The following is a 24286-nucleotide window of genomic DNA, read 5'->3' as shown; positions in this document are numbered from 1 at the left end:
AACTCAAGCCTCGTTGTCGCTTCGTCCTCAATCGAGACACCGCGCGTGATCGCTTTGCGGTCACCCCTGCCACTATACCAAAGAACGAGAACGGAAACTCTCTCTCTATCTCTCTGTCTGTACAGTCACGCCTCCAGGACTCCGGTATTGCGCTCCGATCACTGAACACCCATTGTTTGCCTCCGCGCACACCACGCTACGCTGTGACGGGGCTTTGCGGAACGGGTGTTGTAGCTCCGACCGGAACTTCCCTTTCGCGAGACGGGTTGGAACACCGATAACAAGCTTGCGAAGAAATAACGACAAACCCTCGGCGAAAGCGACTGTGAGTAACATAGAAGAAGCAATGCAGTGTGACACTGCCGATAGCATTGCCACCTTAGCACCACGCGACATTCCGTTCTCACGTGGGAACAGGCGCGGAACTTCGGCGCCATGCAGAGCGTTAATTAAACGTGGTAAGTGCGGTGCGCAGGCACCAAAGACTCTTATATACGAGAACACTGCATAGAATCAGTCTAACGAAACCTTTGAGGAATAAAAAATAACTCGACTTGGCAAAAAATTGGAGCAGCTTGCACTAGTGCACGTGCAAGGCCAGAGAAACAGCGGAACTGGGGTCGATAAGGCTTCTTGATTGATTGATTGATTGATTGATTGATTGATTGATTGATTGATTGATTGTAGGGTTTAACGCGCCGACGCAACGCAGGCGATGAGGCGCGCCGTAGTGGAGGGCTCCGGATTGATTTCGACCACCTGCGGATCTTTAACGTAAGCCGAAATCTCGTACACACAGACACGGGCGTTTGTGCTTTTCGCCTCCATCAGAAAAGCGGCCGCCACGGCTAGGAATCGAACCCGGCAGCGTCCTCGTGCTCAGCAGCACAACGCCTTAGCCACTCAGCCACTGCGGCGGGTGATAAAGCCTCTTCCGGTTTCGCTATGTATTGCTAGGCTTTGCATGAGTTTTGTTATGTTTTGCGATGTTCTTGCTGGGCTGGGCTAAGTGTTGAGGGGTGAGGCCAAGTTTAGCCGGATTTCACAAGGCCGTTCTGACCGGTCCCCCACACTGAAAGTGGATCGCAGGGAAAAGAAGCTGGGTCCAACACCGGCCGCGCTGTTTCTCCAGCCTTGCACCACGGTGAAAGCTGTGCCAATTTCTTTTTCTATTTCGGGGGCTTTTAGTAGCACGACTAAGTCCATCAGATTTAAAATGGCATAGTAAGGAGTGCGCATGCGCGTACGCCCCTTGTGGTCACACTCGAGCGGGCGAGAAAGGCGGCTTCACTGTTGTAACGCCCTACCTGCGGTGGTGCACTCTTTACAGGCGGCGCCGTTTTTTTTTTTTTTTTTCTTCGTATCTTTTTGCTAAAGTCATCGGACCAAACTGAAGCTTAAACAGCTCCGCTCTTAAAAAAGTGCTGCAATTGCATGTATTCGAACCCAGACCGTTCTCGTCCGAACCCGCGACTCTATCCCTAGGGCACAGGAAGGGCGAACGGCGAACTCTGATAGCAAATGCTGTATTCCTGAATCGAGGGGGTTGATCACACTCTTTTAATTCGACGTTATGCTCAATAAAAAAGAGTAAAAGAAGAAGGAATTGGAAACTTGTGGTACGGCGATGATGACCGTACAGGGCGAAACCACTTTATTTTAGACTGGCGGGCTGATAGACCAACTTTGTCAGCAACAGGGGCGGAATCCTCAGTTGTGCCCGTTTCGAAAATGCCCGCTTCCCGGCCATTCATTTTGATCGTAACGTAGATGCAGATGCGAAGCCGCTGGCCAATGATATGCACAGGACACGACGGCCCGCCTTTCTTGTGCTGCTTCACACCCGGTCGTCTGCTTTCAGCCAGTCAGGGCTGACACGACACTTCGAAACGGACATGAAATGGACAAAACTGGGAATTCCGCTCCCAATACAAAGCCACCGGTACGAAACCCACAACTCCAGTCCAGACCGCGCGCTAAAAAGAAAAGAAGGAAAGTAACGTGGAAAGGGTTGACCAAGACCACGTCTTCACGCTCTCAAATGTTCTGGCATGTCATCGGCATCAGTGAACCAACGCTGTTTGGGCACACGAGGAACTAGCACGAAGTGAGTGAGTGAGTTAGTTACTGACGAGATTTCCCTCGTGTCTCGGAGACAGCAATGGAACCGCTGAGCTCAGCGCGAGAGCGAAAGTGCTCACGTACGCATACGCGCGACGTGACGTAGTCCCTCCTCCTCTTGCACTGCTTGGTCCCGTTGCTCTCTCCCCCTCCCCCCCCCCCCTCTCGCTCTCGCTCGGTCGTGTCCACCTTTGCGTCGCAACAGCTCCCATTCTCACCGTATTTGCGTTTCAGCAGTACAACAGTGTCAGGTAGCCGGAGTGCCTGCCTACATCCGGGAAGGCGGCGCTGTCTCCGCAAACGAGCCGATTATTACGACCACCACTATAATGGGCCGGGCGCCGCGGGGACCATAAAATCCCGTCCGAGATTACGCACACACGCCGTTGCACAGTGCTGACGCCAGCAACTCGGTCAGGACGCGGCGGCTTTGCTCCTCCGCGCACTTGCGCCCCTACCTCTTTGGCGGCTATGCGGCGATTGTGCAAAGCAGCTGTAAGGCCTCCTAAAGTACCAGCGATTCGCGGAACCTTCTGGCGCTCTGCTTATGCGGCGAAATAAACGCCGCGGTTATTTGCAGACAACCACCTGCACTCAGGCATCCGGGTGTAGTAGCTAACGGGGAATCCGGCAACTAAGGCTAAAACTTCGCCCTAGGTCGGACGTGACGTCTTTAACGAGCCAGTCAGGGACAGCGTTTGATTCATCGAGCTGGCGAAGCGCAATCTGCAACCTGGAGGAGGCATACCCATTGCTCCCACGGTAACACGCGTGCCAGACGCCATAAAATAATAAATTTAAGGCGCAACGTGAAGAAGCTGGGGGGGGGGGGGGCGCAACGTTTCAGGTAAACAGAGGGGGGACGTGGCCGACACCGAGACACAGGCAAAATCGATCGCAACGTTCGTCTGACATTTATCGTGCCAGCGTTTGTCACCGCGCAGCTGAAGCTTAATACGTATATGTCGCCCCGCGCTACACTCCCGCAAAATTTCACGATTTGTCACTACTCTGTAAAAATTAACACAATGATTTTTTTTCTCACCACTTCAATGCGTTACTTTGACAAATCACTTCCCGCCGACATTTTTTTAAGACCACCCGCGTACCCACATCAATAACTAAGCGAATGTACAAACTTTAAAACAACAGTTACCATTTTTTTAGCATTTTATCACTTTACTTTGGAAAATCAGCGCCCACCAAAACCTATCTCGACGACCCTAACACAAAGGCACGCGCGCACAGATACACACACTAATTCGCTAAGGAAACGAAGATCTTGTAATTGATATCGCGCGTTCAGAATTCATCTCCAACAGGAAGATAAGCTATCCAAAAGGGTCACCTAGAGACACTAGATAAGGTAGCTTATTAAGTGGCTCTAGTAGGGTCACCCGTATTACCACCATAATTATCAAACGAAAGTTCAACGGGTCCCCCCCCCCCCCCCCCCCCCCCCCGCCCCGTGTACGACACGAACCGAGTTTATGTGCGTTCCGATTACCTCGTTTTCATCGCTGGTGAACGCAGCTGGAGGAGTTGGAAGCCCTCATATAATACTTGTGTTTGCAGCCGACTCCCTTCTCCCTGATTCCTTAAAAAAAAAAAAAAACATTTACTCGCTAGTCAAGATGAAGTTCAGTTTCACAATACCTCGCCTCGAACACAGCTCAGCCTGCAACCGCAGTTCCAATCACATCACAACATTCCAATTTCTCCAACATTAGTGCACACGGCCGACCGGACGAGATAGAGTTTACGGCTCCGAACAAAGCCACCGGTCCGGCAGACCGTGACAAACAGACCGCTCCGCGGCCGAGAGAAGACTACAGGAGGCCATCTCGCAACGGTGCGGCTTGACCAAAACAAGCAAAGGGGAGACGCGAACGCCTCGTTGGACGCGGACAAGGAGATGTATTGGAACAGAAAACAACCAGCATTTGTCCGCGAGGGAGCAGGAAAAAAGGAAGCACGGAGCGGGGACAAGAAGCAGTTAGAGATGGCACGGTCTGTTCAGATTTGATGAACGGGCGGCCTTCATTACGAAGAGCGCGTCCGCGAGTACGCCTGGGACGCCAGGACTCGGCAGACGGCGCCGGCGGCGCCTTCACTGCGAGAAGAGAGCGCAGTCGATCCTTCCCTTCGCGACAAGACTCGCTACGGAGGAACAATTATCTCCGTAGCCAAGCCGATGATGGTTGAACCAAAAGTACAGACAGATCATTTAGAGAAAAAGGACGCGACGTTGCCAGCCAACACTTCACGAGGAAGCGGGCGGGGGAACGAGTGGGTTTGTAGGCCTTGTCGTGCCTGTAGGGTGTTGTTGAACACACGTTCGCCACCTCCACGTCGGGCTCGAACGAGCGCGTGGGATGCCGGGCAGCTAGCTCTGTGCTGCTGTACCTGGGTCGTCCCTGGGTTACGGTGGCTAAAGGTCAAGGTTCGCTGCGGGAATTATTATTAAGCTGTCCGGTGAAAGGTCACCGAAATGTCGTGGAGGTCCGACGGAGGTTGAGCGCGTGGCGACGGCGGGCGGCGGAAAAAGCGGCTTCAAGGAACCCGTTAGCCTTGCGTAAGAATTAAACTCCGAAACAAAAAAGGAAAGCCGCAGCAAAAAAAAAAAAAAAAGCGATTTTTTTTTATAATTCCTTTTGCCTCCAGCACACACACTTCTGCAATGCTGACCATGTGCGTTACAGCAGACCGCCTGTCAGTCACCACTGTTTCCTTGTAGCACTCATGTATGTAAAATTTCTGTTCTACTTTTTACCAGTTATTCACACGATGTTGCAATTGGCGCTAAAGTTTAGACGGGGAAAGAAGGGGAACGCATTTTATTTCGTTTCAGCCCCGCATAAAGAATCCTAGCCGGGCCAGTGCAAGCCAAGCCAAGCTCCCTGGGGAACCCATGCCCCCCAAAGGCGAACCCGCGTTTTAGCAGTAAGAAATCGCTGCAAACTCCGCTGTACTCACCTCGCAGCTTTCTCCTGCAGAAAAAGTGCGAGTAGGCTGCGAGGAAAGCTTGCCCGTTTTATCTCGCTTGCGAGCCATGCGAAAGACGCCCGAGCTGCCTCGAAAAAAAAAAGAAGGGGGGGGGTGGGGTAGGAATGAAAATGTCCGCAAAATCCGACTCCCCGAGTCAGTTGCTGCAGTGGCCCCTTTGGGAACGCAACGTGGTTACGTGAACGCGATACGGCCGCACCACAGCGTCGAAAGAAACGCGGCCTATCTGCGCGGATGCGCGTCCCTCAAGTTTGGTGTGTCCGAGGGGCTTTCCCCGTCGTAACTTGACACTCCGCTGGCATTGCAAGCGCGCCTCTATCTCAGAACTGAGCACCGCAAGCTGTACACGACGCACGCGGCAACGTCAGCAAGCTGCAAAAAGCCCGGCGCACGAAAAAAAAAGAAAAGAAAAGAGAAAGGACATTCGTGCCGCGGAAAGTCAGCACTGGTCGTTGGCCACACGCACTCAAGAGGAGGTCACCAATGTGTCCCTTGAGCAACTGCCGGTGGATGTCCTACCCTCCCCTTGACTATACCTCGTTCTAATCTCGGCCATTCAGAAAGGACGAATTCGGCTGAGCAGAGCCTCCCTTATCATCAGGAGTCCCCGCCACTCGCCCTCTCTCCCTCTTACGGGGACGACCTCAGGAAGCCACTATCTTATCTTCGAGAGCTGCGACGACAGCGACGATGAAACGATGCAGGCTCCAAGCCCCGTGTCCGGCGCACCTCCTCCCCAGACACCCATTCGCTCGAAGGGGTGTTGCACGGTCGATTCAACCTTGGGCCGGTATAACGGCACATATACTGTAGTCTCTCGTTAACTCGAACTCGGATATCTCGAAATACCGGTTGGTTGTCGAAACTTTTTTGTTCGCCGCGCCTCCCATATAGGCGCCGTGTATTTGCCCCCTTTAAGTCGAATCTCGAAATTTACAGCGGATTTTAAAACTCCCGAGTTAACGAGGGATTACTGTACTTGCTCCTGCTGTACTCGCTCCAAAACCGTCACCTTCATCATCGTACCTCATGATAGCCGGTGACCAGGACCTCCCCTTTTCTCTGTCTATCCAGGAACTCAGCGCTTATCTCCTGGCGGTAAAAGCTCAAGGGACGACAAAGGAAAGGACCGGGGCAACCCCTCACAGCTCCGTGTGTTCTCGTTTTAGATTTCTTGGGAAAGTGGGTGTCGGCGTGAATAAGCGCCTTCAGGGCACGGCGCCTCGTACATATACAGATAGGCAGGCAGTTGATTACACTGTGCGCAGTAATGAGCCGCTTTGGCCATGTCCAGCTTCTCCAATGTTTTCGAAGCACGTGAAATGCGGGTTGAACTCCCGAGCATATCCCACTAAAAGCAGCCATTATTGGATTCAAAAATAGCGCCGAAAATCGTGCGACTTGGTAGATGTTCATAATAATAGCGCAGAGCAGACGGGACAAGAACAGAGAAAGACAGGCCAGCTGGCTAGATATGTTATGCCGCCTAATAATATAAGTTTAGTTGAGGTTCAGCGCTCGCCCTGTCTTTGCTATTCTTGTCCCGTCTGATATATGTGCTGTTATTGTGAATTTAAAAATAACCCTCTCGGAGCACCGCGCTTGCTGGTGTTACAATCTTCGTCCTGAAAAGACTCTGCTAAACTATATTTGGCCGGCAGTTCCAAGATTGCTAAAGGCCGAATTCAACGTCACGCCTCGAATCCGCCGTGGAGAAGTCACGTAAACAGGCGCCGGGAAACAGTTTTTTTTTCGGGACCGGTCACTTGATTTACGACTACCAGATTCCCCACTCATGTATTGCCAGCAGTATACGAAAGCTTGTGCGGCAAAATAAGAACACGAAAGGAAACGTGAAGGATTGGCGTGAGAAGCAACTGGTTGCAGTTCCGTACCCGCATAAAGTATGTGGGACCACGTTACGCGGCCAGGGTAATGCATTATGCGGGGACAAAGGTGGGCAGGCTGCGCCATCTAGTAAACAAAAGTTTCCCGGGACACTGCAGTATTCGTACAAGCTTTAAAGGTGACAGCCTGGCGTACTATTGTGAAGGGTAGCCTTCATACACACGTCCATACGTCGACACACAAGCCACGCTATTTTGCCGCCATTAATCCGTCTGTATCCATCCTAAGCCACTTTAATCCATATGAATCCACCATAATACATCAAGCGCACCGTAATTGATCTTAGTCCCCTTAACATCGCTTTGTCAATAAACAGTAACGATCTCTTGTACACAGCTTCCATGTTTTGGCTCGCATCTGAACTTTCTTGGTTCATTCGGCCTTTTGCAAAGGTCAACTTCCAATAATACAGACGAGGATTCCGATTTAATAATGGACATCAAAGGCTGGAGAAGTGCACGTGAAGCGTGGATACCGCACATCGTTTTTTTTTTCTTTCCTTCTTTCTTTTTTTTTTTTTTTTTTGCAGTGTGTGATTGCAGTGGTATAGAAGATACCGTTGCCATGCGGGGTAAGTACGTAGGCGACACGGGGGACGCTGACACGTACGTTTAAAACAGCATTTCGTGTGGAATGAATACCTTGCAAGCGGCAATCTTGCCCCCCACCCCATTGCAATAAATATGGCTGCCACACTGTACTTAAGGATACCGAAGAGCTTTATCGGTACGAAGACAAAGCTGCAATGTAGCTCCAAGGTAGACGCATACCAGTGGCGGTCCCAAGGGGGGGGCGAAGGGGGCGATCGCCCCCCCCCAAAGAGGTCCTCAGCTTCTTATTTTTTTTTTGTTTTTTTTTGAAGCATTCCACTTGCGCGAGGTTAAATCCCACTTGTGCGAGGTCGCAAACGTGTTGCGGCCGTCAGAAATACGGGCTCGAGTCAGCCGTTGCACCGCCTACGGGGAGTCAAAAACCACTGTGTCGCTAAGTGATTTGTGCACAAGCGGGTTACACCACATACGCGCACACGCCGGCATTTTTGTCACCTCCTCCGCAGAACTGGCGCAAGGATAGAAGCGGTTCTTATTCGCCCCCACAAAAAAAAAAAAAAAAAAAAAAAAACGCCCCCCCCCCTTTTTTCAAAAAAAAAAAAAAAAAAAATCGCCCCCCCTAAAACCAATCTCTGGGACCGCTACTGACGCATACTGTGCCAACCTAGAAGATGAGACCACAGAACGAAAAAGGAGCCTGCTTTAACCAGTATACCAAGTTTGTGTAATCGTTGTTTTGTGTTTTATATCAGAAATACCGAGCGCTCCAATAAACCGTGCAGTTCATAGTGCGCTCGCGCCATGTTCTTTGCTCTTGCCCTGCGTCACTGTATACGCTATCAAGTTTTTGCACTGGGGCCGGGGGGACCCGTAAACGGGCTGCGGCGAACGAACACACGTGCACACACACACGCACAAAAACAGCAGAACAGGATACCAGCGCCGCGCCCGCGGAAGAGAACACAATCGTAGGAGGTCGGGTAACAACAGAGCGCGGAACAGCGCACGTTACATGGCGCTGCGCGCGCGAGAGAGAAAAATGCACCATAAAAAAAGTCCGAAACGACAAAAAGGGCGAACCGGTGGGCGGGCCACGTGCCGAAGAAAGGAAGGATTCATCGAAGGAAATTATTCCGTTTCGGTTTCGCAACCACTCGCTGCGGGAAAACAATCAATAGACAAGGCAGGAACGGAAACGAAGAACACGGGCCGCTGAGGCCTACGAAAACGGCGCATATAGAGACTTCTTCACCAGAAGAGCAGCTTGGCAGATGCCCAAGTCGAATCTCAAACGATGGAGGGGAGGCGGCTGTGTATGCGCGTACGCTGCTGCGGCAAGTGATTTGCAGACGTACAGAATCCGGCTACGGTATAATTTCCTCCCGCATTTCTTTTTTTTTTTTTTCCTCCGGTTCTCTCATGAGACGCCCGACACGCGAGAACGTTCAAAAGTAGCGGCGAAAGAAATTTCATTCCTCTTGGTTTACATATTAATGTACAACCTACAATCTTCCCTGTTCGCATATCGTACGCGCGATGCCACATTTTCGCTATGTACTGGCTCGCTAATTGCGTACAGTACTTCCGAAAGGCACAGACATTGACAGCCCGTCAAAATACCTCCCGAACAGCGTACATTCTGGTCGTTTTCCCTCCTGGTTGGTTGTCGAAGGCACGTCTAATCTTCTGATCGGGTGACAAAACTTTTAGAATTGGCGGCACTGCGCAGAATAAGTGACACGGCGTAATGACGAATGCGAACGCGCAAGTCAAATTTTTTTTTTTTTTTTACACGGCGACACGAGATTTCTTTTTCTCTGTGCCAGTCTCTTTCTTTTCTTACAGGTAATAGATAAGGCGACTTGAAAACCCGATTTGCATGTATACGAGCTTATCTTTACCGCTTTTTCGCTCTTTTATAACCTGAGATGTGGAGCTGTTCAGTTATGCGCGTTGCGAAACAAAACCGCCGGAGAGAATCGCAAAGCAGCCGGCGGTGTTAGAAACAGCCTAGCTGCAAACTAAACAAGACTACAATAGCGCCTAATAAAGGAAATGCGATGGAAAGCATACAGATAGAAGAGGTGCGAGCAAACATGCCGGCAAACTTGAGAGCGCGAAAGAAAACTGCCCGGGTTGGTTTCAAATTACAAGTGATTTTTTAACCCGAGAGCATACTTGGCTAGGTTGGCGGAAGCCCGCACTCGGCTGGCGTCCGAAAAAAAAAAAAAAAGAAAAGAAAAGTCTAAGCAGCAGCTAACCTTCGACGGGCGCTACATTGTCACTGGCTGCGACGAGTTCCATATTGGCGCGTGCATCAGAAAAATAAAACACAAAGGAAAAAATTAAACTTGATCAGTTCCACCCAGTGTGAAATCTGCCTAAACAGCGGAGCTGTGGTTCTTTTGTGTCGGCTCGAACGTCAACGGGCGCTCGCCCGACCCAAGAACGGCAGCGCCGTTGCCGTGAAAATTCTATGCAAAGGAATCGGCAGCTAAACATCAGGTTGCCTCCCCTCTCCCTCCCCGTAAACCGAGCAACGCATGCCCAAAAAGGAGAATACACTGAGGTTTTTTTAACGACTGATAAACTAAGCGAGTTCGATCAATAAATTACGCTCATTGAACTATTTAGGCCTATCAATTCCAACCAACTAGCCTCCGCGGTGGCCCAGTGGCTAAAGCGTTGTGCAGCACAGCCCAATTGGACGCGAGTTCGATTCCCGGCCGCTTTTCTGATGGAGGCGAAAAGCGGAAACGCCTGTGTGTTCGAGGTTTCGGCGCAGGCTAAAGATCCCCAGGTGGTCGAAATTAATCCGGAGCCCTCCAGTAGTGCGCGTCCATCACCCGTGTAGTTTCAAAGGGGAAGCCGCTAAGCATCATCATCATCAGCAGCACCGGCGCGTTGAACCTCATAATCAGATCAGAATGAACGACTGTGCTTAATATCGATAAGGTCGAGGTTATTTCACTTTAATATTGCCATCTCAACATGTTTTTGGTCTTTTTGGCCGACAAGCACGCCCAACCGAGCTATTGCCACACCGTCACAAAGGTTTCGGGTAGCTCTAACGCGGGCCACACCATAACTAGTCGACGATGCGTCAACAGGGATATCCAGTTTTTCACAACAGGCGCTTATCGCGTGGAGGCCTAGCCAGCACCCAATTGCGCTCGTTGAAGGCACTCCAAAAGTGGCCCGAAAAGTGGCAGTGGCAGCAGCAATATCCGCTACGCGCCAACAAAAGCTCGAGACGGGAGGAGCTGATAACGGGGGTGCGCTGCCGGTATACCCATTCCATATATAAACCCTTCAGCCGACAATCGACCGTGACGTCACGGAAGGGAGCAGCCTCTCGGAATGCCCTATCGGCCCCGAACGGAAAAAGAACCCGCCCGTGGCCCTTATCGTTCGCCGCGTGAAGACACGACCACGACGAGGCGACGGGGAGACCCGCCAAGACTAGAGAAGAAAGATTGGGCGACGCGAGCAGCTTCGCACACGCTTCTCTGAGAAATAATCACGCGCAAGAAACGTGCGAGGGAGATCTCCATAAACGCCTCCTAGACCCGGAGAAGGCCTCTGCCCACGCCATCGTGGTTATAAACCACTGAAAGGCTTTTCGTTCTCAACTGCCGAACCTAGAAGGCGTCACTAGCGTATGGCCGAGGTAATCGGCCAAAAATGTGGGGAGAGAGGGATGCGATGCGCGTGACTCCCTTCTCATCTCAGGGGTGTACCCCGCACACGGCGTGTTTACACACGCCAGTCAAATGTAAGTCGGGCGGTAAAGATGAAGACCATCCCTCGATCGCTCCCGGCACACGGAAAGCGATTCCCTCGAGAAACTTGGCAATCGGCAGGATGCATCAGGGAATCCCCGCGGACCGAATAAATGCTAACGCATCGGCTGAGGAAAGAGCGATGCGTGCCAGGCTGTGAAGGGGACCGGCTTTCTTGCTCGTTTTATCCGCGGCAGCCTGTGTTATGCCGACAGGAGGAAAGCTGCTCTTTCGTACGCAACGCACGGCGACGGGAGCTGAGCGAAAGGCAAGCCACGGAGGTAACTGGCTGCGTCACGCCGGTCACCTCGTCGCTCCAGAGCAGCCTGTATACGATACACTGCACGATGCCATTACAAAAAAAAAAAAAAAAAAAAAGTCAGCAGCGGCATATTTTTTTTTTCTGTTTCTTTTTTTTTTTTTTCTGAGCAGCCTGCGCGAGTCAGGTTGAATGTCATGCTGACGAAGTAAAACGCTCCGAACGTGCACGTTCTCTGCTCTAGCTGACGTCTCCCATGCCTTTGCGCAGAAAAATCCATCTGTCCAGCTGTGCTAACAAAAGCAACTTCCCACGTTCCACTCGTTCCCTTGCAATGCTGTGATTGCATGACGCAAGCCCGCCCCCCTACCGCCGACAGAAAAGTTGTCTTCCGTCTGCTGACGACAATTACGACACGAGCACGTTGATCGGCAGACGCGCTCCGCGCAGATGCGAGGATTCCGAACGGATGGTGCGCTTCTAATGCACCGGCTCACACTTGTGCCTTTCTTTTCGTCGAAGCCAAGTTTTGAACAGGGACCATGGGGATTCGACACTGACTGCGAGGTTTGCTGAAAGATCGATGAGCTTGCCGTAGTCGCACGCACAGTGGTCGTAATCGCTCCCTGAGGTAGTCGCTCTAACGCTAACGCGGTACCGTAAACGGCTACCACCGGCGATGTTCCGGAAAGTAACGGCGCCGTTATTCCTAATAGGCCTTCCAACTTCGTGCTTCCCTTCTGCCAGCAATCGGCTTGGACGTTGCACCGCACAGAGGCCGCTGTGAGCGCAGCCCTTTTTCTACTGAAGTTGTCCGCAGCGCACGTTAGGGCATTGATAAAGGAGTGGCGATTTCTCGAGTAGTCATAACCCACTGCCTGCAGCACGCCGTGCCAACGATCTATGGGGTTGACACGGTGTAAAAAAACGACGACCGTGACGAATGCATCGGTTCCCCCCTGTCATTTGTATTGCAATCTGACTGGTCGGCGTCATGCGTCACTTAAACTGTTCGTTTTTCTCGGCCTTGTTATTATGACGTTGACTTAGATGCCTTTGTGTGGGCGCCCGTGCGTGACTCGTGATAATCCCGGCTGTCGCTGTCTAGGACAGGGCGCCGACACTTCGTGTGGATCCTGGCGTCCGAGCCATTGCGGGAGCACTCGTTTAGTGCCGTCAGCGCGGCGCTTTCCCCCCTCTCTTCCCGAAGGGCCAGCTCGCCCCCGCGCCACTGCGTTGGGCCGAGCCAAAGCTTCAAATTCCTGACGAGGTGAAGGCACCGGCGGCCGTTGCGCGATAAAACAATGTCAGCTCCACGGCCTCCCCGCCCTGGTTCTTGCTTAACCTCATGTCATTGGCTAGTTCGAACGGCGCCCGAACTCCTCCTCGCCGGGACGCGGGACGCGCGCCCTGCGCGGGGTTCCGTTCGGGGAGACGCTGAGCAGGACAGCCTAAGGTGCGTAACGATTTCCCTCACCGCCCGGTCGCAGCTCTTTTGCGCCGGCTCTAAGCCCGCAAGCCCTTCCGGCTGCCGGCCCGTGCCTTAGGTTGATCCTTCGTCCCTTCGCTCACATATTAGCCGTACCCGACACTCGACTATCACGCCGTGTGGTACGTGCCCGGGAACGGACAGACAGCGTCTTTTCTCTTGCCAGCCCACCGGCCAGCACCCCAGATTTTGCCCTTATCGCTGAGCCCACCGGTTCAGCGCATCGATGACGCGCACACTTGCGCGTGGCGCCATATCGCCCATCGCCCCTTTCCAACCACGGGGATGTTGAAGTGTAACCGAAGGGGTTGGCGCAAATAAACGCCTTCTTGTGACGTACCCTGGGCATATTCCTTTGTCGCCCCTACTCCACCTGCCCAACAGAGGCGGTGTCGAGCTGGCGACGGCGTTTCAGTATCGTGAGCGCGCTCAAATAGCTCGAACCCGCGGTGGTTCCTCGCAGTGTGCATGAGTGCATGCCTAGTGCAATGCTAGGGTTGTGCATATTGTGAGGTACAGAGACCACAACTTACGTAATATGAACGGTACGAACCGAGCCCGTGATATGCACGGCATCTTTCCTACAAGAAATGACCCCCCGAACCACCAGGATATAGAAACACGGCGTTGCTGCTTGCGAGGCAAACATCAGCGCAACGTGTCTATAGTCCAAACTGCTACTTAGAGCAGCAGCAGCTGCTAACGCCATGGCGCATCACAGCCAATCATCTAAGGTTGCCAGTAATGCACACACATAACCGTATGATCTGGAAATAGCTACACAAACTGAGCGTGTGCAGACGTTTAGCTTTTTCACTGAGCTTGTCGGCTCGCACGCGCAAGCCGAAACCTCTTCGCCCCGGAGAGTCGTTCATGTCCTCGGAGCAACAGCCTCGGGCCATAATTGCTCTACGAGCGATTGGAATCATTCTTGGGAGGGGAAAGCAAATCGATGTGCAAACCGCGCCGAGACCCTTCCCGACATTCACTCCGCAGGAACGAACGGCCGATACCGTATACAATGGCACAATTACGCAACGGAAGCAAACGGGGGAAAAGAACTCATCTACGCCGATCAACGAGAAGATTGATGTTGCAATCAGAGGGGAGATAGAATGCTTGAAACGGCGGCAGTGCCGCTTATATGCCTCAAGGGTCGCATTTGTTCGCGGCACTCATTGCTATCGCGCGCAGCATCGGGTTGCAGCGAAGCGCGCACGTGTTTTGCACCTGCCACACGCTTCTTCCGAAAGTCTATAATTTCACAAGTCCTCCATATTGCATGCAGTATGTAGGACTTGTGATATTATAAGTAACTTTGTGAACGGTATGAATACTTAATTTATCGGTACGGACGAACACTTCTTCGCCCATTCAGATAACAAGGAGCTTTCGCAAAACGGGAGCACTATCCTACAAGTATGCATCGCCTAGAGTCGTAGACGAACGACAAACGCTCACTGCCGAACACCCTCTTCCAGCCATAGCAGAATTCCCCCGCGCTCTTCCAACCTTATGACCCCTCCGGTCACTGCAAAGTGGGCAGTGCGACACAAAATTCCAGCCGTACGCTGTACTTCAGCCCTCCAACCTGCCTACCGCCTGATATTTTCAACGAGTCTGCATAGCGGGACAGACAAAACAGGACAGACGGAATTCAGACCGATGCCCACAGGACTCAACCGAGCCTATCTGTCCAATGAACGTGAATATCGAACGCCCAAGATCCAACAGCGGACCTAAATTCACGGCTTAGAGCATCCAATGAGCCAGAAATTCTTACAGCAGGATTTTTAGCCTCTCTTTAGATATTTAAGTTTGGTATATCATTACCCTTGATAGTGGTTCCCCTTTTAAAGCGGCATTTTACAGTGACGACAAATATATACAGGACAGCCCACCGAACACGAAAACCCGCTCGGTTTGATGGGTGAGCATTTTCGCAATGAGTGCGCGTTTGCCGTCCTAATATGTGCCGCGACAGTCGTATGCCGGCTTCGAAAGTTCGTGACCGGCGTTACAATCGTGCTCGATACAAGTTAAAGAGAGGACAAAATGAAAGGAGAGAAAAGTACTCCGAATTCGTTGTACCCCGGCTGATAATTTAGTAAACGACAGGGAATAACGAATGTTGCTTTGCTTGTACTGACATATGAGCACACGAAATCAGTGATCACGCTACGAGTGCGCAAGGTTTTCTGATCCCAAAACCACACAGAATGGTAGCGAAGAAAATACTACCGATGTCATGCTAACGGTACAAATGGGACCATGTTCGTCGTGGCTCACTGTGGAGTCACCCAGGCGCGAATTGAAGGGCGAGATTAATTTGCGCCACAACTTGTAGAATTACTAATCAGACGTTCAAAATTTATACATATCGCATAAAGTATATTGAGGGAGCAGCGAAACGCTTCAAACTGGCGGCACTCAGACACAAGCTGATTACAGTTGAAACTACGGCGTTGCCAACTTAGCCATTCGTTAAACCGGGGACTTCATTATAACCGTAATGCAGGTAGAATTGATTGATTGTAGGTTTTAATGCACCGACGCAATGCAGGCGATGAGGCGCGCCGTAGTGGAGGGCTCCGGATTAATTTTGACCACCTGGGGATCTTTAACGTGCGCCGAAATCTCGTACACACGGGCGTTTTTGCTTCTCGCCTCCATCAGAAAAGCGGCCGCCGCGGCCGGGAATCGAACCCGCGACCTCGTGCTCAGCAGCGCAACGCCTTAGCCACTGAGCCACCGCGGCGGGTAATACAGGTAGAATTGGCATGCCGTACTGTACAAAAGCACGGAGCTCTCCACGTGCACGCATAAGACGAACACGTTGTGTTTACGCAGACCACAAATCTATACTGTCACCCAGCAAGCTTATAACACTGAATGGATGAATGAACTTAATTTCAGAAGAGGATGGCGTCTCGGCCGGTTTGGGGGAGGGGTGGTTGGGGTTCTAAGATGTTCAACCCTCGTCACATCGGCAGACAGATGCTGCTTGAGAGAAATCCCGTGGATACGTGAAAATCTGCCTGCTCTCCGCCGCCGGTGGGTACATATCTACAGACTCGATGACCGCAGATATCTTACCATTTCTGTTTCTCTCTACCTCGCTGGAGTCCCAGGAAGTGCCAAATGAGGCACCGAATGTCAGGTCTAGAACCGGTGTTACATTAAAACAAAGCATTTGCGTTATTATTCTACGAATATTAGCTTTGAAATGCCGGACGGATTCGTGTTCGACAGTGCTTGAACCGCTTGGAGAGAACGCGGTAGAGCTCGCACACCGTTGAGACCACTATATGACTGTTTGATAATAAAACGCAGTAGGATTTGTAGTTGGGCAAGTTGGTAGAAAGGTTTTGAAATAGAAAGGAATGACCCCGGTAAGGTTTATACAGTACACCACCCGCTCTACGGTCCAGTCGTTGCACTCTGCGATTTTCTGTCGTTATTTCTGATCGTGAAGGAAAAATTGCGCGACCAGCAGTTTCCAACGTCTAAAGATGTTTTAAGTGTTTATTATCTGCCGTAATATTTAAGATACAAATATCTCCCACGACTAACGAGTCTTTCAAAACATTCCTAGTGACTTTCGTATGTGTACGGCATGCCTGGAAACCCCCCATCAACACTTCTCACACACCCCTCCAAAGCCTTCGCTTAAGCTGCTACCCATACAGTTTACGCATTTATACGGCTGCAATGCGGTTGCTAAAGCCCGGCCCCAATGAAAGCCAAAAACGAAGATATGAACCCCCAGCGCACACAAGTTTCGGGAATTTAGTTAACCGAGGTGGGATATTGGAACCAGCCAATCTATATATTCACGAACTGCAATGACTACGCTTGGTAATAAACCCCGCGTCACGATTCTATACATCCCCTAGGTCAAAATGATGATTAAAATGTGCGCGTTCGCCTTATTCTCGTGTTCGTGCGCTTCATGCAATGCCCGGTCGCTATGATCGCGGGGCGGAATAAAAGAACCGCGCTTTCGGATCCCCTCACAAGCGCATTCATGCGAGCAATGGCAGTAAACGGGCTCTCAAGCTCGCGCAAATCCCCCACACACGCGACTCTCGGCCTTCTGAACGTTCACTTAAAAGCGAGCAGCAACACAGGATCGCTCGGGAAGGCGTTTCTGTGGGAACGGAGGATAAAGAGGGTGATGGCAAAGGAGGGAGAAACAAAAAAGGAAGAAGAAAATACACTCGGCGCCGCTAAATGCCACCAGCATTCGGAACAAAATGGGAATTCTTTCACTGCACGGTCGTACCATCGGCAAGAGCGAGATCAACGAGACCGGCGAGACTGCTCCTGCTCTACTTGATTTATTCATTACTCAGACGCAAATAAGGGCACGCGAAGCCCCAGGAATAAATACTCCTTCAAGAGGGCTTTTCTGAAAAGGTCAGAGCGACTCAACGAGTCGCTCGTTCCTTTTCTGAGGCCCGGCGGGGCTGGCAGTCTACGGTCTTCGGCGGAGCGATCGCAATGCCCCGTGCTCCGTCTCTCGAAACACATACTCTCCTCGCCTCCACCCAACCAGCCCACGAGGAGGGGTGCGAGCTCTCGCAGTGATGCGACGCTTGAACGGCGCGCCACTGCTTGCGTAGTATACACCTGTGCATTGTGAAGAGTTGCGCAACCACGAAAACTCCCCCTGGAGTCAGCGTTTCCTAGAAGTCAGCCGCTGACGCAGGCAGCCGCATTCATTCCAGGGCATACGCGAAAAGGCCGCTAGGTGAGTTACGTGGAAAAGAAACACGCGCACGTTACGTGCTGGAGGAAGCTGAGAGAGAGAGAGAGAGAGTGAAAGAAAAAAAAACGCGAAAAGCTCGCATGAGGAACGAAGTAATTTACAAGGACGCCTCACGGTGAGGGTTCGGGCATAGGATGCGGAAGGGGGGGGGGGGAATGAAACGAGGAGAAAATGATGGTCATGCGAGTGGCAAGGTCCAGACTCTGTGAAATGGCGATGGGAGGCGTACTCATGAGCACAAATTAAGGACGGAAGGTTGGGCTAGTTGGTTACTTGATACTGCGGACATGAGCAGCACACGCACCAACATTATTCCACCGCGATTCACTCCTCACGTCAGCGACGAAGACATGACACCGTGCCGCTCACCGTCCCAACTGCATCTCATGTGGAGCGCAGCAGCCGCACTTCCGTCCGCCCGTCGTTCCTTCTCCGCGTCAGTGGACGACCGCCTCTCAAGAGAGTTATCGCAACCTCGCTGTGTCGCATTAGCAGTTACGGGTTGACATTGCTCGCCTACAGAGGCTATTAGGATGACGGCTACGGCGATTCATTGTGGCGCACGTCCGTACCATACACAACCGTTTCTGATGACATTCACTTTCCCGAGGAACGTACTTATCAGTGAAATGAGCGATGCTCGTACGAAAATGGGCGGCAGCACAATCCCCGACGGTCTCCAACGCTCTTAGGCCTCTACTGCCCCTTAGTCCGGAGATAGAGCGGGATAAACTGTCCTGGAGGGGCCTATTCCGTGGTCCATAAGGGTCCCCCGGGCGACGTTCGCTTTCGAGCACTTGTTTGTAACCTGACAGTCCACCGACCTCATTCCGCACAGCCTGCTTTAACAAGCTCGTTCCACCACACGACTACAGTAGCGTGACTCCCATGACTCGCCGATGAAAACATGTCTGTCTCGATCCTGGCTTGCCAGCCATGTCCCGCGAAAGCAGCACGTCTGCTTTCCCCTCACGACGAGTCCTCTCGAAGAGGTCCAGGCGGTCCGCCGCAGCCAGCTAGGCTAGGCCGGACAGAGATAGGCGCGCGGGAAAACACCAACGCGATACACAACGACGTGGGTACGCCGTTATCGGGAGGCAGCCTGCGACGAGAGATAACGCTGCCCGCCTGACAGACCAGACGACGGGCCATAAACGGTTCCAGCGGAACTGCTGCCCGAACAAGATGTGTCCGAGGCAGCTAAAAAGCAGGGGCTGGGAGTTCGTCCCCTCCCCAGTCACACGACAGTTTCCTTTCCGGCTTCGCCTTTCAAAGCGAAAGCGTCGGGAAGGGCGCGCAGCGTCGGCGGAGTAAAGAATGCTTGCCAGAACTTATCAATCACCGGCGAAAGCAGGCGACGTCAATGCCTGCGACCAAGAAGGCGCCAGCCGGAATGCGGGTCGCGACAGTCGCCGGCACCGAGACGCGACGGGTCCCAAGACGCCAGACAACTCAGTTGCATTGCAATATGCGAGCAAGTAGTAATGAACAATTTATTAAATGGGATGTCGCGAGGCCTAGTTGAAAAGGGAGGGTTGGGAGAGGTTAAGTGTGGCTCACTATGGAAGCCTCGGAATCGAAACTCCGTAGCGAGCTAAGCGTGAAACACCACACACGCATTCGCAACGCCGTGCGCACACACCACGTCTAGCGAGACGGCTGCGCGAAACTCGACGACATTCCGCGCCAATCACCTCCCATACAAACGAAAACAAAGAGACAAATCAATGGCGTCTAGGGATATGTCAGAGGGAAGCCAGGATGACAGCTGCAAACTTTATAAATGTTGAATGAATGCATCCCATGAGCACGTAAATAAGCAACCCGGTGACAGGATCAGCGCTCATTAAGATGAGGGCTTGTGAGCGATACGACACATTGTAGCTTCCGATCGTAGACTGTCGTGATTCATGTATGCATTCAAATATAATCCACAAAGGATTTAATAACGGTCCCTGATTGACACTTTCCCCGACACTGGCATTTTATCGAAGCAAAACAGCTGTGAGATCCTCCGCATCTTGACAGCCGGTCGGCCGCCGTCAATGCAAACGCGCATCATGCATTCCATGTGGACCCGCTGCGTGCACGGAGTGCGGCCAAGTTGCCCGCCCAGGCAACAGCGACACCGAAACGGTCTCAAGGTCCCATGCCACGCGAAAACAACACGGCAGAGTAGGGAACATTACGCAATCGTCCAGTGCGTACTATTGCCATGCAAGTATTCCTGAAAGAAAGAATGACAGCGGAAAGCATAAACAGCGCTGTGCCTTTCATGCATGAGAGGACATCTTGCCTTGTTACGACAACAGACGACACGACAAAAATGCAGACATTCGGACGGAGAAGATGCGACAACAGACGACACGACAAAATGACAGACATTCCGACGTAGGAGACATTCAGGGCAACGAGAAGGGACAGGCGGGGCGAGGAGGTTATAAAGCGACATCCGCTACGGGTGCTAAGGAATGCATCCACGCTCTGATAAGAGTAAACACAGGAAGCAAGCGAAAGATAATTTCGGTGGAAGGGGGGACGGGGGAGTTGCGCGAGGAAGAGAAAATAGGAGTACGTCGGAAAGCGCCAAGAGCAACAACAGCGGTGCACGGAAACACCCATGCAGCGGCAGCGGTGGGGAGCGCAACGCTCCGCCACGGTAACCTGGTAACAGACTCGGGATACACACATACCTGCTGGCGAAAAGCTCATGCGATGTAACCGGGTCGCCATTCCATTATCCGTAAACGCGGTGGACGGGAGCCACCACGACGACGGTGCTCGAGGAAAGATGCAGACGACGGCCGGGGGAGGTTCGCTTCACTCTCACTCAGTTACGACGACGCACATACGTCGATCTCGGCCGTTTTCTTCTTCTTCCTGGCAATCCGCAAGCGCGAACTTGTCGCTGGCCGAGCGAGACTTGTCTCTTATTCGCCCATCGATGTCGCGCACGCACAGGCCCAGACGGTGCAGAACACAAACAGGGTGTCTGGCACAAAGTGAGGTCACACGATCGCCGCCAGCACAGGATGAAGGCAAACAGAAAACAAGCACGAAACGAACAATACCGGGCACACGCCGCTAGCGGCGGGACTCCGCCTGTACACTGCGTCAACGCGGGAGTACGTTTGCTGCGCGTCTGCTTGTGATCCGCGGGAGAGAGGCGGCGGCGCTGGGCTTCGCGAGGCGCCCGCGAGGAGCCGCCTCGTACATCGGCGCTTGTTTTTTGCGCGCACCCGCAGAGGGCGCCACTTCCTTCCTCGGGACCGTGGCCTGAACTCTGGCCGCTCTGGGCGGCCAATGCGCAGTTTTTGTTGTCAAGGCGCTCTTCCTAAACCCCACCTCGTAGTTTAAATTTATCAATCATTGCTGTATATGGCTGAAGTGGTGCACTCTAAATGGCATGATATATACTTACAACATAATACAAAATACTAACGCAATGCTAGCAGAATCCAGACTCTGAAGGATGCGGTAGTGAACTCTAGCTTACGTGGAAGTGCTCCCCATTCCGTCCTTTCATGCTTGGACGATGGCATATATGGAGTTTCTCCCCAGCTTACAGAGAAACTGCATGGCTGCGTAGGACTTCCGGGATGAAGGTAACAGAATCGTCCGCCGCACGTTATGATCGATGGGGAATACAAGCATCAATTGCTTGGAGGGCATAGAATTTATTTCATCTTTTTATGCATAAAGTTCATACTTTTCTGCCCAAACGGCGGCTCCAGATACGTTATTGCTTCCTACTAGACAGGTGATGTAGCCACTGGGGTCAGTGTTTAAAGTATATGTTTAAAGTCCGTAAAAACACTTAATGGTCTCACTATTCACGGCAGGCTTCCCATTACATCACTATTGAGTTTGTCGACTAGCATTATCTCATCGCGTTCGCAATTAACTGAAGATCGCGTCAACCCCACGAGTCATGATCAATTGTCAGAAGGCGTTACATCGTATCCTGAGTCCTGACAACTTACGTCTCAAGGCGTATATTATGTCTCAAAAGACGTATCTTTCCATCGAGTGCAGTTAAATCTCGTATTAGCGGAAGCAGCCCCTGTTTACGAGAGTAGCCTGGTCCGCGCCCGAAGACGTGGTCCTTCGAAACCCTGCCGTTTTCACTTCGCAAAGCGTCAGCAGTATCCATAAAAATAAATTTGTGTCTATACAGTGTAATCTCATTAATACGATGCGCCATATTACGTTTTTCGGCCTAATACGTTTTTGTTTTCGTTTCCGGTCAATGTCTCTTGAGAATAATGCATTTCGTGCGTTTAATACGACCAAACTTTTGCCGGAAATTGGATTTCGAAAGCGGATTTCGACCGACATTTCTAGTAATCTTACGTTTATTTTTAGGCATACTCGCTTAAACCGCATTACAACAAGCCACGACCTGCCCGTTGTAGAGACACCGAGGAAACGGAACTAAGCGTCGGTTCTGTGGCAGAAACATTACTGCAATGCGTGGCCGTTCCGTGCAAGGCTTACGATAAGTCAGCGATACACCCCCGCATCATAATCAAGGAAGAAGGCGCGCAATGCTCATGGCAGGCCTGACTTCCCTTCCCGACTTCTCCCATGGACCGTGCTTTCCGCGCAGTGATTTGTACTCTTTTTGCCTTGTTTCTATGCGCGGCCCTGTTTCCAGGATTGTCACAATGTCAAAGAAATGCAAGGCGCAAGTGTTAATTGTACGACAATTTAAAGCGGAAACGGAAAAAATGGTCCCGGAAAAAATGGTCCCGGAAAAAATGGTCCCGGAGAAAATGGTCCCGGAAAAAATGGTCCCGGAAAAAATGGTACCAGTGACCATCTAGGAAAAAATGGTCCCATGGCCCAGCCAACGTGTTTCCCTTCAAGTTAGCCCGATCTGAATTTTGTTGCGGTTTGATTTTGTCCCTTTGCGTTTTAGCTAAAGGCTTGATAAAGATGTAATGCTTTAATATTCCTATAAGGGGCCGAAATTAACGCCTTTGGAGGCTAAAATCTAACAAAGAAAATTGGGAAGACAGACAGACTGATGGACGGACGCTTTGATGGATGGATGGATGGATGGATGGATGGATGGATGGATGGATGGATGGATGGCAGGGCTGAGCATGGATTAAAACATTTTAATGCAAGTAATTGGATTGAAACCGCACAAGCAACTGCGAGGCCTGGAACCGTAGGTTTAGTAGCTTAGTCGAACACAGCCATCTCAGTGTCTGGAAGGTCATAGAAGCTCTACGCTTCGAGGTTTCGTCAGTATCGGTGAAAATTGCACAAAAAGCCGTGGCAGCTCCATCAAAGAAGCGCACAGCGTCGTCCCGGGTCTAGGACATTTCGGTGCAAGGCATATCGGTGCAGGACGTTTCGGTGCAGACATTTCGGTGTACGGATATTTCGGTGTACGTAGATATCGGTGTATGGATACCGTTTCGCTGCACGGACCCCTCCGCGCGCAAACATTTCGGTGACCGAATTATCGTGTGCTTGCTTGTTTGAAACAGCCATTATATTTTTATTTTCGCTTAACACGGGTTATAGACAACAATCTAGCGCAGCGCTTGCATTTTTAGATTGGTGCCGTCTTCAATTTTTTCCGGGTATTTTTTAGAAACTGAACATTTCTATATTTTTCTTTAATAACTCGTCCATTTTAGCAAGACAGACGTTTTTGGTTCGATTAACCGGCTTTACTCCAACAAGACTTTTTCGTGCCTTGGCTTCGGGACCAATTTTTCCGGGACCATTTTTTCCTACCTTGGATTTGGGACCATTTTTTCCGGGACCATTTCTTCCGGGACCATTTTTTCCAGGACCATTTTTTCCGGGACCATTTTTTCCGGGACCATTTTTTCCTACACCCATTTAAAGGGAACCCGAAGAGGAAGTGCGTGGAATTGGCAAGAGAGCTCTCTTTGCCAGTGTAACTTCTACAGAGTAACTTCTAAAGAAGCTGCAAGTTTTTGGAGCTGGTGTAAAACAAACGCGCAGTGCGAAACACGAGTAAAAGGAAAACATCCTGCTTAAATGGTTCAAGGAAGTTAGAGCGACAGGAGTGAACTTCGACGGGTCAGTCCTACGTGAAACAGTTCACAACGTCGCGTTCTCCTTGGGTATACTCAAAACGTCCAAGCATTCGGAGGCTGCCTTAACCGATTTACGGCACGACACGGATTGTCGTGCAAGGCAGCGTCTGCCAAAGCAACAAACACCGACAGCTTCGTTTTGAACGTTTTAGAAGAATTTACTCCAGGACAGGCTGGAATAAGGGTTAAGGGAGAATACCTCAGTAACCTCAGATTTGCTGATGACGTTGCCTTGCTAAGTAACTCGGGGGACGAACTGCAAAGCATGCTTTCCGCACTGGACGAACAGAGTAGAACCGTGGGCCTGAAAATTATA

At 51.4% G+C, this 24286-nt stretch overlaps 1 protein-coding gene across 3 annotated transcripts in view; it reads right to left on the bottom strand.

The window, feature by feature from the left end:
• Hdac4 (histone deacetylase 4) overlaps positions 1 to 24286 on the bottom strand; it is a 410486-nt gene that overhangs the window by 127931 nt on the left and 258269 nt on the right. For 2 of the 3 annotated variants that reach the window (XM_077698977.1, XM_077698980.1), the window contains exon 1: positions 20581 to 21054. The exons of the other annotated variant lie outside the window; for it this stretch is intronic. In XM_077698977.1, coding sequence (XP_077555103.1) covers positions 20581 to 20620 — 40 coding nt within the window. In that variant the 5' untranslated portion in view covers positions 20621 to 21054. Of the gene's footprint in view, positions 1 to 20580; positions 21055 to 24286 lie in introns of those variants that run through there. 3 annotated transcript variants of the gene reach the window in all.

The sequence above is a fragment of the Haemaphysalis longicornis genome, unplaced genomic scaffold (assembly GCF_048455015.1).
Source record: "Haemaphysalis longicornis isolate Haplotype H1 unplaced genomic scaffold, Haemaphysalis longicornis Haplotype H1 scaffold_2, whole genome shotgun sequence".
Classification (NCBI taxonomy): Eukaryota; Metazoa; Arthropoda; class Arachnida; order Ixodida; family Ixodidae; genus Haemaphysalis; species Haemaphysalis longicornis.
This window is presented reverse-complemented; position numbering and strand designations above follow the sequence as displayed.